The sequence below is a fragment of the Dryobates pubescens genome, chromosome 5 (genome assembly GCF_014839835.1).
Source record: "Dryobates pubescens isolate bDryPub1 chromosome 5, bDryPub1.pri, whole genome shotgun sequence".
NCBI lineage: Eukaryota > Metazoa > Chordata > Aves > Piciformes > Picidae > Dryobates > Dryobates pubescens.
Genome location: NC_071616.1, coordinates 21,528,029 through 21,546,467, shown reverse-complemented (window position 1 = coordinate 21,546,467; position 18,439 = coordinate 21,528,029). Strand labels below are relative to the sequence as shown.

The following is an 18,439-nucleotide window of genomic DNA, read 5'->3' as shown; positions in this document are numbered from 1 at the left end:
TGCAGAGGGACTTCAGGGGGCAATCTGTAGCATGTGTAGCACTGGCTGACGCACTAGAGCTGAGGCCCTCTTTCCTTCTGGGCCTTCGAGTTTGCCTTTGCCTGTGCTGATGCTGGATGAATGTTTTCCTGTTGCCAGAGAAGGGTGAATAAATCGTCTTTCCCTTATAGTAGCAGGTGTTACAGGTTTCCCAATCCAAGGTATGGATTGGGAAAAAAGGATTTCAGCCCTTTATGATTCAGTGGGGAAAAAAAATTATTTGGGTTCCAAAGGTGATGGGGTCAACCTTTCAGGTTTTTCTCTTTTGGACAGATTCTTTGGGCCACCTGAGCCCTTATTACCTGTAAACATGGGCTGCACAAGATAACTGAGAGACTTTCTGTCTCCAGGCTGAGAAGAACAAGTTCATCTCTTCAAGGAAATAAAATAGCAGCTTTGAAATGACAAAGTAATCCAATTTGGCTTCCTGGTTGTATAGTCCTGGCAGTCCTCCAGCCCTTGTCAGAACCTGGACACAATGTGCCTGTTTGGGGGTACTCACAAGAGAAAATTGCACTCATACTCTTAACTGACTGCAGAATGCTCAGAGAGACAAACCAAGTGTTAGGTGATCATTTTCAGGCATGTTGCATAGTATAAAGTAGCCTTGTCTTGAGTTGCTATCCTGGGAAATGAGGGGTGCCGGAAACCCCTCTGGGGTGTTTTGCACAAATACTGGCTGTTCATTTCCTTTAGTCATTTCCTTGTTCCTGCCCTCCCTGGCACCCAGCCACATGTGCCAGCGACTGCTGTGTGCCCACTCTCTGAAAGCACAGCCATACTGAGGAGTAGCAGGTGTTTGTTCTATGGAAATGGTGCACAGAGGAAATAAAACTTTGAATCTTAGTATGTTTTAAGCTACCATTTCATCATTTCTCATCTTAGGTGTGAGCTCTCAGCTGTGAAACACTGAGTTCTGATGAACTGAACATGTTACTGTACTCTATTTGCAGAAAGCAAATACCAGAGACTTCTGATATTTGCTTAGGATTTTGAAAAGGTGAAAACTAAAGCCAGGTAAGAGTTTTAGGCAGCAGAGCTAGAGAGAAATGACTCTCCCCCCCACCCCCAAGAGTGAAAATATACCCACAGAACCAAGTTTTAAGAGCAACTTGGCAATGTAATTACTGAGATGTTTCATTTGTAGAAGCAGCACTGTGAACAGCTTTGTGAGATTGAAAACATTTCAATGCATGTTCTGGTCAAAGGTGTAACATAGGTAAAATTTCAGGAAACTTATTTTAAGAAACAATCCTTGAAACGGAGCAGAGTAGAAAGGCAACTTTTTTGGGAAGCTTTGTTTTAGAAACAGCATAGTGCTAGTATTTGTAAACTTATATAAAGTCCAAATAATATGTGGAATTTTGTTTAAAAAAAACCCCAAACCCCCAAAGAAATCCCACACAAACAAACCCCCACAAACAAAAAAGGGGAACAAAAAAAGGGGAATTCCAGACCCTATGATGATTTACAAGCATTCCATAAGCCCACCATTGGTGGCTTTTCAAAGTGCAGGGTCTTTACAGCATTTAAAAGCACGCTGATCTTTTGAATAGCAAAGATCAATTTTAATAGTTCTGTTTGTCACTCCAGTTTGGCTAAAATCAAGCTGCATTAAAATTGTTAACCCCCAAACTTCCCTGTAAATCTGAGTTCAATTTGCTGGACCCCTCTGGAGAATTCAAAGAAAACAGAACCCACCCAGCATACACAGCAGGCTAGTTCCATCTAGCAGTTGTTCTCTGATCCTTCCAATAAATGGGGAGGTGAACTTCTGAAATTGTCATCCCCCCAGCACAGCCTGGGTGCCAAAGCATTAAGTGCTCTGCTGGGATAAGTGGTGCCTAATGAGGAGAAATGCACAGTGAAGTCGCGTATTTTTTTTAAATCGAGGCAAGAGGCCTGTGTAAGCTGGACAAATACTTCAATGCCAAAAATCTTCCAGCTTCCCTGATAATCATAGCATTGTTTTGATTGGAAAAGATATCTAAGATCAAGTCCAACTGTCAACCTAAGACCACCATGGTCATTAAACAATACCCCAAAGTGCCCTGTCCACGTTTATTGTGCACCTCCAGGGATGGCAACTCCACCAGCTCCCTGAGCAACCTGTTCCAAAGCCTGACCAGCCCTTCAGAACAGAAATTTTCTCAAATAGCCAATCTAAACCTCCCCCAGTGCAATTTTCTTTTCCCCCTCTTGTCCTACCACTTGATACCAGAGAGAACAGACCAACCCCCACCTCACTACACCCTCCTTTCAGGCAGTTGTAGAGGGCAAGCCTCCCAAATTTCAATAGCTAAGTTTCCCACAGTGGCCACTGATTTTCAGTAGGTCAAAATTAGTTTTGCAACTGGTAACTCATCTTCACAGAATTAATTGATAGGTTATTGACAGACAGTGCACTCAAGGCAGTATCTGCCCCTCCCCAGCTAGCCCTGTTCTAAACCAGCATTTCACGGAGTTGTGTGGCTCAGCAGACTTCACAAGTTCAGCATGGCTAAAAGTGATGAAAGTATATGAAACCCTACAATTCCTGAACACAGTATTTCAGAAATGCTTTCTTACAAGACTAGCTGCAGCATACCTCCACAAGGCAGCGTTTGCTGTTGCTAGACTTCAAGACCCATGGTGTAAGAGCAGTTCTGCACTGCAGTTACAATATTGTCCTGCTCAGTAATGTAGACACAGAGTTAATACCTGGGTGACAACTGTCATAGCCAGAACGGCATTTCTGTGCAGAAGTTAATTCTGGACCTGGGCTTTTCACACTGTGAGCAGCACGAGAAAAGGCAGAAAGAATTTTTGGCCTGTAAGTAGGAGCCAGTGCAGCCTCATCAATAAAATGAAGTTCATTGCAAGAGTCAGGATCTCAGAAGTCCGCAAGAGGATAGACCCCTTTAAACCTGAAGTTGCTGGTGTACTTTACATTAGCACAGACTAGCAAATGACATTCTGGTAGCACCAAGTGGCAGTGTTTTTGTTCCAGACTGACAAGCCTGAAGTGTCAAGTGCATGCATCAAGGACACTTTGATACTTGCTTTGAGGCACAGCAACTTCTGAAGCAACACTAAGAACTGCAGGGGCTGGGAGTACTACAGCAGTTAGGTGAGAAAAAGCCCAGAGGGACAACCAAATGCTAACAGACACGTGGCCTCTTCACAACACAAATGCCACCATGCCTTGTTCTGCAGGGAAGGGACAGAAAGCAAACGAGATGTTATAGAAGTTAGTTGAAACTTAGAGCCAAACACGTATAACATTAATAACAACTAGACAGACAATCACGAACAGCTGAAGCAAGCAAAGGCTACAGATGGTGGTATATGAACCATAGCAACTGTATTACAATGTAACTGCAGAATTGGCCAAAACCAACTGGGAGGATGTGATTTGTGTAAGATGACCACTTAGCAACTGCTTAGTAACAAAACCGCAAACAAATCCAACCAATAAAACTGAAGATCAAGCCAGACTTTGAGATTACAAATTGTCATGTGAGGGGCAGGGAACTTCAACTCTAAGGGAATTATCATTGCCCAGGGATTTCTTTGTATGCTGTCCCCCTTGGTAGCACCTAGCTCGAGCTGCAGCAGCACCACTAATAAAAAGTACCTTTTGTCACGGAATCTGTCTTTTGGCTTATGCAGAAACCTACTGTTGAACTCTGTTAGGGTTGGCTGGCTTGCACAACAGTGAGAAAGGAAGGGAAAAAGAAAAGAAAAAAGGTACAAAAGCAACCACCTAGGAAACCGGTACAGCTTCAAGAGTAAAAGACCAAATGAAGAGTGGCAAAGTACCACAACATTGTGTGTTAAAATCAAACACAGAAGGCTCCAAAATAGAAATGGCTAAACTGCAAAACTGTGGCTTTTATTTCCAAACATACAATAAATAGGTCCACCACAACTAGCCTCTAACTTCATTTTACATGGAAGGATTTTAAAATTAGTTTGTGCATATTTAAAAATTAAACTTCCCTTTGCACGCAATTCCATACATAACTGAACTGCATTACATACCAGCTTATGGTCTTGGCACTGTGATGCAAGCAACCAATTAGAAACAGCACTGTGTAGCACTTGAACAAAAATTATAATTTGAACTATTGATAAAACATTTACCAACAATTTCATCTTTTTCTTTTTTTTTTTTAAATGAAGTATACAAAAATCCTTAGCATGTCAATCCTGAAAAGCAAGTTGTCTTCTCTTATGTTCCCACAGGGGCTGAAAGGTAAGTGGATTTATTAAGTGTTCTCTATTTGCTACATAATACAAATTTTCATACCAAAATATCTTTACTGCATAGTAACATTCCATATTTTCAAATGCAAAAAGTAATTAGATGCAGTCTTTTTGTTTTATCCCTCATCACTGATTTTAAAGACATTTTTAACCACAACTCTGCTTCATCACAGTGCAGAAGGCCCTTAATATTTCAAGGATTTATTCAGTCATCTTTTTGTACAAAAGTAGAGGCTGAGGAAAAGCCAGAGTAGTCTATACACAATGCACAATCTGTGTACATTCCAAAGCTGTACCTCTTCAAGAACTATTTATACACTTTTCAAACAAATCCCTTTATCCAGCAATTCAAAATACTTTAGATCAGAAGTTTTATATTAGAATCAATACATTATATGCATATAAATACATTTATACCCTTCAGTTGCTAAACAACCCAGATGGCTGCAAGGATGTGACCTGAACTGGTTCTCCATTGGTTTGGGATACCAAATTGGATCGGCAGCTAACTGTTAACCAAAACAGTCACAGTAAAAAATGGAGATACGGCAGCTGTGCCACGGCATCATTTAAGACTAGAAATACAAGGTGACACCCTGGCCCCTATGACAGGGCCAGGATTTCAGCTTCTGTGAGATGCAACACACAGGGAACATTTTCTTCCTCTGCTGATGCCCTATTCACAAAAAGTCTCAGCAGAAAAAAAGCAATAAACAATAACCCCCCAACCCCCCAAAACCCAAGAAACCAAAGCAAAGCTTTTACAACTCCAAATTTCCTTACAAGACAGGTGCCGCAACTTTCAAAGCAGTTTTATAATTAAAAAACTAAAAAACAACAACCCAAAAACTACTGTGCAAGTGTGTAGTTCAGAAGATGACAGCAAGGATCAATACAGACCTCAGTTCAGGTTGAAACAATATCCAAACTGTCTTAGGGAGAAATAGTTCTCACCGCAAATCTCACCTTCAGTTAGCGAGTGCACTCATAGATGCTTATATCCACACCTGCCACAGGCACACACCCCTCCTTTCCCAGAACAGTCAGAGGCAGCAGCAACCACTATGATGCCTCTGAAGACCAGGCAGGCCCAGAGCAGCCAGACCCCTGAGATCTTACAGGCACTGACTGCCTCACGATGGAACTTGGTCATCAGCAATGACTCACCACATCAGTGAGCACTTCAGGAGTAGTCCGAGTGGTAAGCACTGGTGAAGTGTTCTCGACATTGTTTCTTAAAGGATACAGAAACGTTGACTCTGCCAAGTATCCTCTGAAGGTGCTGGAAATTTTAAGTTCGAAGCGTTTCTTTCCACAATGCCAGGTATACAACATGTATCTTTTTAAATAATATTGCACATAAAAATCATCTTAAACTTTGTGGTGAAAGCAGGGTTGAAGGACAGTGTTTTCCAAAACAGATTAAAAAGCTACCTGTACACAGTAAGTTTTAATTTAACGAACGCCAAGATTACTCAAAATCTAAGCACATAATACTGACAAAAAAATGTTAAATTGCACAATCTACATATAAATTACATTTGTAAATACTTAAAAGTTTTAAAACATAGAATACCCTTGATTGCAAAAATCAGCTAGGTCACTGTCAAAGGATCAGCCTAGAGTTAGAAGTCTTTCCCCCAGGAAAAAAAGAACCAACCAAACAACAAAACAAAACAAAAAACCACCCCAAAAGATCTGCAGTCTTAGACAAAGCACTGGAAACAATTAAAGCATTTCAGCTCAGAGGTAGTGCTAAACACATCCAACTACGAGTCCAGTACATTTGAACTATGATGAAGTAACGTAGTAAAATGTAGAAAGACTATAAAATTTACAAAAATAAATAGTTCTGAATGCTTTAGAAAATGCAAGAGACTTTGTCGATAAGCATCTTGATCTGCTGTTCCGAGCGAAAGCAAGCAAAGCGTGTCTCATCTTTAAAATATACCCATCTCTAGTCATGTGCCTGCAATCCACGCAACCCAGCTCTGCAACTCGACATGCGCCCACCTGGCATAGACTCTGATATTAAAAATAAAGTGGAGGCTTTGTAAAAGATCATCTCATATGAAATTTGTTTTGCATGTAGATTCTTCTGACAAATTAAAAATTGCACATAAAAAAGTTTATTGAAAGAGGCATGAGGGGTGGTAAGGGTATGCGCCTGGAGTTCCACACACGCCCTGGAAGGAAAAAGATGATTGCACAGTTCTGATAAATAAATATTTCTTTTTCTAAAACCAAAATCTGCCACTTTTGTGGTTTGTAAGTTTTGGAATTATTTAGAAAATCCCACTACGGACAAATTATTTTTAGTTTGGGTTTTAAAGAATTCTTTACAACTTTTCCAGTGGCTTATATCCTGAAACCAAATGAAAGTGGCAGTTAAAAAGTATCTTTGGGTAAAACAAGTATCAGGATCCAACCAGAATTTCCATGATGTGGTCCAACTCACTCAGATCTGTTCTACATATCTGGATGTTGCTTGCGGAAGAAGAATTACAAGATGGAAAGGTTTTCAATGGTTCTTCTGTAGCGAGAGATGGTGGTCTGGGCGGCATGAGCGGAGGGCAGCAAAAGTCTGAATCGTACATTGACGTGTCAATATCTTCAAAAATGTCATCTATTGCCAAATCCTTCAAGTAGCTAGTTGAATTTGAAATCTCAAAGGAACCAAATACACATTCAGCTCCTTTCAAATCCTGCCTATCATCTTCTAGTTTAAGACCAGTATTTTCTGGAAACTTTGGCTGGTCATCTGCAGTAGGAACCAGACAAGTAGGCGGGCTTATATCTTCTACAAAGTCTAAATCCTTCAGAATAGATGAGATAGCAGAGGACATGTCATCATCTGAAACTATCAGCAGGCTATTTTCAATCGGGTCTTCCACAGACCGCAAATCGCAACAGTTAGATTCTTGCTGACTAATACCTGAAGGCAACTGAAGAGAAATCCCAGATGACTCCATCCCTGTGTAGCTGTGAGAACTAGGAGTAATGCCAGGGCAGACGTTAATTGGCTGTTGATTACTCTCTTGTCTCATTTCCTCTTGAATTTGCCGTACTGTGTTGGCTATGAGGACAGAGCGGTGCAAGTTCGGTTCCACCAACATTTTGTATGTCTGTAGCTTGGTGAGGCACATATTAAGCACCAACTGCCTCTTAAGTGGGTATGACAAATTTCGACTGGAATCAAAGGCACTCGAGAGACCAGCCATGTTCTCCTCATAGTCACTCAGCTTGCGTTTTAGACCTCTGCCCAACATGAACCTAAAAGAGAGAAAATATGAATTTACCATGGGCAAGATGGAAAACAGTTTTGAAAAGTCTGTAGCATGCAATGTATTGTCTAACTTGGCCTTTAATGCCATAGAGCACTGAAAGACATTATCAAATCCTGCACAACATACTACACTGTCTTTGAGAAGAACCACTTATTTTTAAACAGAAAACATAGAAGAAATACAGTAACTGGGGTTTTGGGGGAGAAAAAAAAAGAAGCTATAGACACCTAAGTTTTGGGTTTCAAGGTTACTTTTAATTTTACCATAAGAATATGAATTATTTAAAATCTTTAATGTGAGTTTTTTGCCTCTTATCCTTTTGAATTACACAGCATACAGACATTCATTGATGAGAACCATCTTGAATGTCCAAATGAAATAAAAGATGCTTATATTAAGGATTGTAATTTTTTCAACACTTTAACATATGTTCCTAGGTACAGTAGATAAGACTTTAAAGAGTTGCAACACTTATTTTCATCTCATTATGGTATTCTTAATGTCTTGCTCAGTGTCTCTGAAAACCCCTCTCTATAGAACCCATTTCTCTCCCAGTTCTTTGGTGACTTACGGTTGTTTTACTACAGTTGAACCACCCAGCAAGAACAACAGGGCCTCCCATGGGATCCTTATATCCATTCCATAGCTTAGTAGTTTAATTAAATGGTGGGAGGAAATTTGGCCAGGCCACAGACCTCAGAGAATGATGAGCAGTGCCCATAGCTGCTGGTTCACAACCTGCTACTGACTTAACACACAGGACATCCAGCAAAAGGCTATTAAATGGCACTTTAAAAGTGACCAACTTGGGCAAATAGCTAAAAGAATAAATAGAATTTAGGTGGTTTTCAGTCTACGTTGTGTGCTTTTGCATCAAAATATGATGGGTCTAGAACACTGTGGTACAAAAAACTGTATGCATGCACACTTAAAATAAATGTGATCCAAACACACACATGCTTGGATACTTAGCAATTACCATTCAAAATATAAAGTGTTTTATTAGGGACAACAAGCACTATGCAATCACTTGTATAAACACAGAAAAGGAGTATACTGTGCACAGGAAACACTGGTGAATTGTTGATTGCACCACTCAGGATGTGTCCATGTAATACAGACACCTCACTCCCAAACAATTTAAGAAAATTAAGCAATCATAAATTAGACACCCAGTAGCAGATTAAGGGCAGATCATTCATACACAATGATCCAGACCCTGCACGCTGCAGAGGGCCTCCCAACCTCCTTTTCATGTGAGCAATGGACACTGCCAGCAATAGCTCAGCTGATTGCTGCAGCTGCCAGCTGCTAGCCTGTTGCTAGACTTTTGGGGACAAGGAGAAGGCAGCAGGATAAAGCCTCTTTTACTTTTGGGATTTCTCCAGATTTGCAGGAAGCACTGCAGGGCTCCATGGCTACATCCATCTGCCTAGACAAGACTGCTGGAGAACTCAGCTCCTTTGGAGGAACAGAAAGTAAGCAAGCAGTGCATACTTCTCAGTAAGGCACACAAGAAAACAGATAATTGCTACAGGATTTTAGGATTTCCTGGTCATACCCACCTTTTTTTTTTTTTAGGGGACACACACACACACACATGCATGAAATTAAATTTGTCCTAAGAATGCAGTTCTACATAACAGGTAGTAGTTCAGTTTACTAACATGTTCACTATTAAAACAACAGAATCCTTTAATTACGTGTAGTTTTACAAGTGCTGCAAAAGTTTAAACTTTTAGAACTTGTTTTATTCCAAAATTTTCTGCTGACCTGCCACAGCACCAGCTGAATCTCGCTAAAAAAGCCATAAGGGTGTCTGCATGTGGTGTGCCTGTTTACCTAGGTGATCTTCCCATAGTTAATACCTATTACTCCCCAATTACATCACCCCATTTAGAGCAAACAGAACTAGACAGTACCGAGCTCTCGACTGCAAACAAAATCAGAAGAAATCAGGGTACAAAGTTCAGACACCAAATATAACAATAGAAAGTATTCTGGGGGCTTTGTGTGTGCGAGAGAGGCATTCTCAAACTACCAACACCACTGTCCACAGTGTTTTAGTGGGTAATTGTAGACACAACCTATGGAAAAAAACCAATCCATAGAACTGTTGCTAAATATAACTACTCATAACATATCACAAAAACCATTACTGTCTGCAAATCACACACACAAAAATCACAATAAAATTATTAACTCTCCATTTTAAGTACATTTATATGTGTATTGCCCAAGGCATTACCCCATGCTGTAACTATGAAGAATAAAAATATACATCAAAATAGCTATTTGTTCCCTGCACACTAGTGTGAGTTTTTCTTTTTCTCTCACCACTAATTAAAGCAGACCAAAATACACACTTGTAAGGGAACAGAATTAAGAACATACAGGGAACAGCAATTCTGACATTTTAAACTTTCAGAATGCTTGGTTTTGACAAATTACTGCTTTTAATGTATTTTTAGATCTGTATTGACACTTTGTTAGACACACAGGAAATGCAAGACTTGTCTGAATTACACAAATAATGTTAATTTCTAACATCGTGCTAGTATTTAAATAGTGAAAGCAGCTAAGAAAGCCAGCAATCATATGTGAGGATATGTAATTTCACAAAAGCAAAATAAAACACTTAAATTCATGTGGTAGTTCAATTAGACTATACATTTCATGCTCATATATGTAGACACCTTCCTTTTCGTTCCCCAATTTTCCCTAATAAAATTTGTCCTAGAGCATTCTAGAAAAGAATCTAACAAAGCTTGAGCATGTCAGCAATCTAAACTATAAAAATTAAATGCAAGAAATATTACTTGCTCCAACTTTGAATATTTCTACTGAACAGACTCCCCACTCTGTAAACAGCAAAGACTTTTTTTGCTTTTATTTTTTTAGAAATGCACAACCATAGTCCTGTCTTGTTTTAGAAATCCTGCCTGTTTAGTATGATTTTTGCCTCCCTCCAGAAGCTAGATGACTTCAGAGGTTACACAAAAATTTGGAGAAGGCTAATGAAAACCAGACCTTCACTGGTATGGTGGATTTTAAAATGACTAGTGTCATGGTTGCTACAGGAGACATTAAATTTCAGTTCTTGTCAAACACACTCAGCTGCTGACCTACAAAAGATACAAAGGCCCTTTGTTACCAGCTAATCTACATTTTATCAGGCCTTTTACTTTACTTTCTAGCACAAGAATTTCTGATAGGGTCATATCCTTAATAAACTACTCCCTATTTTCTAAGTAACTTGTTCTAATGTAGCACTGCATAGCAACACCCACACCCCAACCTCAAAATCCACACGTGACTCAAACACTCTCTTTTGACAGCATTACTCTGCAAAATAAGAAGTGGATCACAATTATGCAGCGCTTCCCCTACTTCAATTTCCGGTCCTAAGGAAAATCAGCACAAGTCCACACAAAAATCCACTACCATGGCCAGACAATCCTCTGTCACCAACTGACAGCTGCCAGTCCTTTCCATTGGCTGACAGAATAGCCTAGTCAGTTGAAAGAAGGGCACGTTAGGCATACATTTAAAGAGTGTCTAGAAATTGCACCCCCCCTTACTCCAGCCTAATTTCAGGGAATCTACTCACATCTCAAAAAACTGGACCAAGTAACAGGATTCTGGAATGTTCCAATCTGATTAATTTGTATGCAAGCTTAAAGTTTATGCCAACCATACATTGCTGTTCAATAATAACAGAAGCAAGCTCAGTCACCTTTCTCTTGAACTTTAAGTAGAAGTTCAACAACCGAATTTTTTTTTTTTAGTTCAGATGCTCCATTTTAGAATCTTTTGTCATGAAAATGACAACAAAGAGGAACACCACATCTCAGTGGTTTTTCTTCTGGCATTTTTTCATCTTCTCTCATTACAGTAATGCAAACTGAGCCACAAGGCAGTTATGGCAGAATGCTTTTTTAGTTACAATTATTTTGCGAATTTAGAGAAAAGGAAGGAAAGTGAACTCTAAATCTTGGAGTGCCAAACTCTCCATCCATGCCAATGAACTACAAAGGAGTCTGCACATAGAAATTTTGCCCCTGACAGCATGCTCCTCAGTCCCTTCTAGTTCCATGGAGTGCATTTAATAAGAACTCCTCCCTACTAAGATGGGAAGAAGCATCCATGCACTGTAACCCTACACCATACTGGGGCTGGAAAAAAACCTGGGAGGGAAGAGGCATGTCCCTGGCTGGCAAACCCACACAGAACAAACAGCCCTGGTCATAGCATGCAGCAACTCAGAAGAAACATTCCAGGCTACCACAAAAAATTCACATTGCGATGCGTTGTGGACAATACAGGACCCGTGCCACCATTTCAGAGGAAAAAACACAGCTCCATCTGTCACAGGGTCTGATAGTGCAGTGCAGCTGCCACTGACACATGGTTAGGAAGTACAGCTGGAAAAAGTCACAAAGAAGAACACAGCATGTGAAACCCCTCAACTACTTCTATCAGGGCAAAGTACTTAATTTCCTCTTCCTCACCTTCCAAAAAAACCAAACAACAACGTTTTAAGAGCAAGCTAAACCATATTTATGATTAGAACTGCACAGAGCTTTCATTTTCTGTAGAGAAAAGCTTCAAAAAGCATGAGTATATAAAACAGAAGTGTCACAGTTACCATTGTCTGAACACGACCTTTCCATGCACAAAACAAGCAGTATAGTCAACTACACAAGAGTTATTCACTTGCCATTAAAGAATATGCTTAAATAGCAAGACCATCAATAAAGTACTTGGCCTGCACTATGCAGGTCAAAATAATTTCATTCATAGTAGTCCCTTTTGGCTTTTCTTTTTAGGAAGTTATGAAACTCACAGTTCCTTAATACTTTTCATATAGCCACAGTGTTACATTTTTCAGGCTAAGACTGTCCCAAAGCAAAAATGTATTTTTTTCTCAGAGGAAAGGAATAGCGGATTTGAATAGGTGCAAGCATCTCATGAGTGAAAGCTGCCTGTCTAGTTTTCAGTAATGCAACTTAAGTATTAAAATCAAAATTATAGACTACTTGCTATTGTAATTTGGGCAATTCCTTTGCAAATTGGCTAGTAACAGTAGAAAATATGTAACAGTAAAACCAGACAGAAGGCTCTTTGGATAGTAAACCTGTGCCAGTAACAAACTGAAGCTGATTGATAAACCCATTTCCGGCTCTCCCCTATTCCACACATTTCACAAACACACATCTATCTGCAGGAAGTGCAGAGGAAAACATTCCTGCAGTTCTGGTTATTTCCCAGAATCACCTGATGCATGCCACATCCTTCCCCTACCCAACATGCATTTTAGCTTAGGCTTTGGAACAACTTCATTAACAGTTTTAATTAAGTGGTGGACTGACTCTTGACTAGTATTCTCTGTATAAAAAGCTGCACAAGAAAAAGGTAAGGCTGAAGGTACAGTTAACAGACACAGTGTAAATCCTTTCTCCCATCCGGACTTAACACTGATCACTTAAACATGACTTACGTAACACAGTAAGCTGCCAGACTACACTGAACAGTGCATCTGATCTGGTGTCCTCAGCAAGTGTTGGAGATCCCCATAACATCACATCTTGACTGCTAGCAAAATTGAAAGGAAGTGAGGGAAGGAGGATTAAACACCTTAGAAAACACCGAAGTAAAAAGTAATCTGGACCTGAAGAGACATAAATACACAAAAATGTCCATTGATTCCCCACCTCCCCAGCCCTGCCCAGTTTAGTCAAGATGAATAACTGTTGGGGAAGGCACAAATGGCTTAAACTGTGCATACAGGGAGGAGTCTTACCAGCTTACTCCCATACCTAAACTCCTATGCAACAGCTTCTTACAGGAGTTAGAAATGACCAGAAAAGGCCTGCTCAAAGAAAGAAGAATTCATGCCAATGCTTTTGGTCACCAAATCCTGACTTATAATACACCTGAAGTCTGTTACCATTAAAGCAAGTGAGAATGAAGTTATGCTACTGTTCAGACTTAATAAAGGACTGAACTCGCCCTCAAAAAACAAATCCCAAGACCACACAAAAAAAACCCCCAACACTTAAGGACATACATAACATCCCTTCCTGCACTTTGAAAATAAGAGTAGGCTGAATAGTATTAATTGAGAAAAGGAATGAGAAGAACACTCAGTCTAGCACAGAATTAATCTGGAATTCAAAACCTTCTCACTGTCACTTCACTATCTGTGGAAACAGAGAATAAATATCTATCATACACTGGCATTTTAGAAGCTGAAATGATGTTTACAAAGCACACTGGAGTACATTTTACCTTGCCTTGAAAATTAACTTCAACACTCCCGCAGTCACCCCAACCCGTTTATGTTATGTCTAAAGTGAACTGAAAAATTCCTGCACTTCAAGGACATCTTAAGTTCCTTACTCCCATCATATTTCATAAAGTTGAGAGCTTTGCTTTACAAATTACCATAGCTAAGCTTCAGGTCACAACACTTCACTCTGGAGAAGAAATTCCTCTGTTTGGATGTGTACCATCCACAAGCTAAAAGAAGCGGATCTGGGTTGTTATCAACAGTAAATGAACCACATTCTCAGCAGCTCCTATCTATCACTATAAAGAAAAATAAAGTCACTGTCACTCCTCTTCTTCTCCCCCTCTACATTTGTGCATTTAATTCCATGTGCACAAATAAGCCTCACAGCTGTATATTTTTAATAACAGACTATTCTGGGAGGATTTGTTGTTAAGCAGAAGGACCTGGAGTAATTTAAGAATCAATAGCAGTTAGCAAAAACTAACACATGATCAAGAATTACTAAATCTAGAAACTACCACAGTAAAACAAAACTGTAGTTAAACGAGAATATAAAGGCACACAGAAAAGATTCAAACCACCACAGTTCCACCAAAGTATCCCACTGGAGAGACAAATGATCATTGGAACTGCAAATGTGGTAACATACCTCTTTACAGCTTGTTCTAATCAAGTGAACAGTTCACAAGCCATTTTCTTTGCAGTATCTATTAACTTCAGATACAAAGATACTGGATGTATTCACCTACATAACACTGATATATTTTAGGGTTACAGTGATCTACACAAAGACCCATTCCATTAGTAACAAAACTTACAGCTTTTTAACTATAAATCAGCATGTCTATACTTTAGCAGAAAAATCATATGATTAGCACGAAAAACAACCAAGAAAAAAACCAACCTAACAAAATAAAAATGCTCTTTTTTTCCTGGCCGAGGACCAGGTATTTAGTCTAGCTCTCTGTACAAGACATGTAGGTAAATAATTTTCAATACCCGAGTCAGAAATCACTTTAAATCTTCTCTCAAAGTAGCACACAATAACTTTTCTTCAGTATTCAAAGCACCTTTTCTCACAAGTCCGTAACACTCAATTTTATCAGGTGTACAGTGGACCTCACTGTAATACTGAGGCTTCAGCTAACAGGTTTGCAAGAAATGTGATCTTATGGCAATTCTTTGTTACATTATAATTCTTCTAGGTAAAGGAAGCAAAAAAAAAAAAAAGTAATGCACATTCAGAATCTTCAAACCAAAAGACTACTTGGTAAGCCCAAAGCATTTCAATTTTCATTATAAATCTCATTTTAGAAAATTATTTTTTCAGCTTACCACTCTAAGCCACAAAAATAACATCTACATCTGATGATCAGGACACGTACTATGCACATGAGATATGATTTAATAAAAACATACAAGCAGTTACCCTTAGAAAATAGAAAGGAGTCCAGGCAGGAAGATTCCAAATTTTGCATGAAGTGTGATCATCCAAGAGTCCCAAACTAATCAAGAGGCCAAGTCATCCACCAAGGTATGATGATGTGACTTAAGGGGAAAAAAAGAGAGTATTTTATTACTATGTAATTTATTTCTTTTTTTAAACCAGAACTATTAAGCACAAAATTTAATACAACTTTTTAAACAATCTGCACTAATTTCTACGGAAACAGTTACACCGAGTGAGAAATCCAAACCTCATCATTACACTGAAAAAAAGAGGATCTACTAGTTTCCCCTATTAATACATAAAACATGGAAAAATCTTTCCTAAATGAATATGACAGAACAGAATGGTGATCCTCTAAGCATTAGGTTTTAGGGTAAGACCTTGCACTGATACTTCAAGTTACTGAACACCAAATTACAGTTACAGTCATCTCTGAAATCATGTTATCAGGAGAGACAATACCATGAACTGTAAAGAAGTGCATTTAAGAACTACCCCCTAACACAGACGGCAAAAGGAGTTAGATTTTTATTAGATTCCCTTACTTTTCTCATTTTCAGCATATATGAAACTAGTGTGAAAAGACAGCTGGCAGGATATCCTATGATTACATATAATATTCAGTGTGACACTATTTTCATCAAAACCCTGATGAAGCAACATCTGCAGTTTGGCAAGAGACCACATGGATTAAATCATGGATTAGATCAAGGCACTGGAAACTCTGGGAAATATGAAAAGGCTGAAGTGACAGCAAACTATGGACTAGGCCAGATGTGGAGAGAATTGCATGATCCGTGCTCCTGAGGTCTCAACTCCAAGAATCCAAGTTTTTGAATTCCAAGGATTAAAGCCCTGTTACAATATTGCATGTACAATACACACAGATACCTGCCCCCAACAAACCAATTACTTCACAAATTTACCACAAGAGCAAGGATCCAGATAAATGCAGTCCCTCAAGATCAAGAGTTCATGTTATTTTACAAATGTTAATACATAGTGAAAGGCAATCTTACACTTAAGACAGATGGACAAGTAAACAAATACAGTTCATCTTACACTGCAACTCATAGCCTGATGCTAGCCAAGGGCTCCTCCATTTACAGAATCCTGAACTGTAAAGATGCAGTAAAACAGCAGTAAAATGCCCACAACCTAAGAATGCCAAATCTAACCCACAGCAATGAACACATTAGTGTCTTCTTCCTCCTTCTAGAAGCTGACTTCTTTCCCACAAGGGGATTCATGCTATTTTCAAATAAAAAAAAATAAAAATCCAAAGAGACAAATGAAGATTCATTATCTATTTGCTTTGAAACAGCAGGACTTTGCAAGTCCACTATTATAGTGTACACATTAGGTCACTGCATTTTCAGTGTAATGAATATAAAAGAACACATGTCTTAGAATGTGACATCTATTTAGCATTAAAGAATCCTAAGAAAGCTGACAAGAGTACTAAAATGTTGAGAAATTTTAGACTTCAGCACCTTAGTTGAAAGAAAAAAAAAAAAAAAGAGTGATAAAAGCATGTGATAAAAAATTATTAATGTTAATTGTATTTCCAGAGTCTGACCTTTTGGTAGAAGGAACTCCAAAAAGTTATCCAATTTAATTATGTACTTTAAAGGATTTCTGCAAAATTCACTGTTGAGGTACGATTTTTTCCCCCATATGATTTCAGAGTTTACTGTGTTTAGCTTCTACAATTTGTCAAAACCACACTATAACTAACACACAGCAGCTGATTTCACTATGAATTGTATATAGAGTGGATCTTTGTATTTTTCTTTCCTTGTAGTTTCCTTATACCCATTTATGGGTCGCTTTAGACATTTTAGATTAGTGCGTTAATTTCAATGTCAATGGTATTTTCCTAATTGAAGTTAACTGCCTGAACTAAAGAATCTTAAGTGAATCAAAATTAAAGCAGGAAACTGCTGCAAGCCTCCTGAAGGACTATCTACGGCAGAAAGTATTAACTGCATCTATTAGTGAGATGAATTTACAATATGCACAGAAGAGACCAGGTTTATGCTTCTCCAGCCTTACCCACCTACTTGCAGTTCAGCCTAATGCACACGTTTATTGAGACAAACAAAACCTATTAAAAATGCAACATATATATATATATACACGTATATATATATATGCGCATATATATATATATATAATGTCATTAACTCTCAAGAGGCAGCGATCACGACTGGCAGAATTAAAAAGCTGCGACTCAGGGAAAGCCTCCTCCCCTGCAGCCACTCCTGCGAGTGCACAAGTACTAATAAAACCCAAGGGAGCCTGCCACCATTTGGCCTTTGTGGAAGGAGACTAGTTGGTACTTCCTGCCGGCGGCCGCCCGCGCCTCCCCCCGCGGTAGTGGGCAGCAGTAACCAGAGACAACCTTGGGCTTCCCGAGCTGCGAAAAGTTACACTCCTCCCCCTTCCTCCTCCCCAGCTTACCAGAGACCCCGGCCAAGCTAATTATAACTGCGCTAACAACTTCCACCGCAGTCCCCGCTCCTAGCGCCCTAGTCGCCGGCCTCTCCAGCTCCGGCCGCGCTTCACCCCGCCCCCGCACCGCCGGACCCAGGCGTAACTCCCCAGCGCCTGCCGTGCCCACACTTCCCCCTCCCGCCATCCTTCCTCACCTGTCTTCACCACCCTGTTCCCGCCAGCCCCCACCCTCCCCTTGCCCGACCTCCGTGCCCTGCCCCCACCCCCTCCCACCAGGGCCCAGCGCTCCCTTCGGGGGGCTTCTGACTGCCCCCGCTTCGGCTGGCCACCGTACCCAGCCGTCTCTCTGCGGCCGCTACTGCCCGCCTGCCGCGCCGTGTCGTCTCCCTGCCCCCATGCTCGCCAGCTCCACGCCCGCAGAGGGTGGGAGCTACTCTCCTGCCCCCCGCCCTCTCACAGCTTCTCCCTCAGGGCCACAGCCCGGTTCGTCTCGGCCTGACCCTTCCCGGAGCCTCACCTGTGAGCGGAGAAACCCCTCCGTTTCTTCGCAGCCTGCTGTGCCCTTCCTAGCCAGCCGGCCGGGCTTTCTCCAGCGGAGCTGGGACTCCGAACGGGAGGAGGCGGAGGCGAGCACCACCCCCGCCGGGCCCCGGCAGCCTCTGC

At 40.3% G+C, this 18,439-nt stretch overlaps 1 protein-coding gene across 4 annotated transcripts; it reads right to left on the bottom strand.

Annotated features, from left to right (window-relative positions):
• Positions 1-3,882: 3,882 nt before the first annotated feature.
• On the bottom strand, positions 3,883-18,439 carry LOC104302936 (SERTA domain-containing protein 2-like). Of its 4 annotated transcripts, none has more exons than XM_054161754.1 (4): positions 18,294-18,439; positions 15,299-15,417; positions 13,075-13,169; positions 3,883-7,560 (listed from the first exon to the last, which is right to left on the bottom strand). In XM_054161754.1, exon 4 carries the CDS (start codon positions 7,554-7,556, stop codon positions 6,705-6,707), a length of 852 nt encoding a protein of 283 aa, XP_054017729.1. In that variant the 5' UTR covers positions 7,557-7,560; positions 13,075-13,169; positions 15,299-15,417; positions 18,294-18,439; the 3' UTR covers positions 3,883-6,704. The 4 variants fall into 4 exon arrangements, with proteins under 4 accessions (XP_054017729.1, XP_054017731.1, XP_054017730.1 ...); XM_054161756.1 differs by having other exon boundaries at positions 13,075-13,166; XM_054161755.1 differs by lacking the exon at positions 13,075-13,169.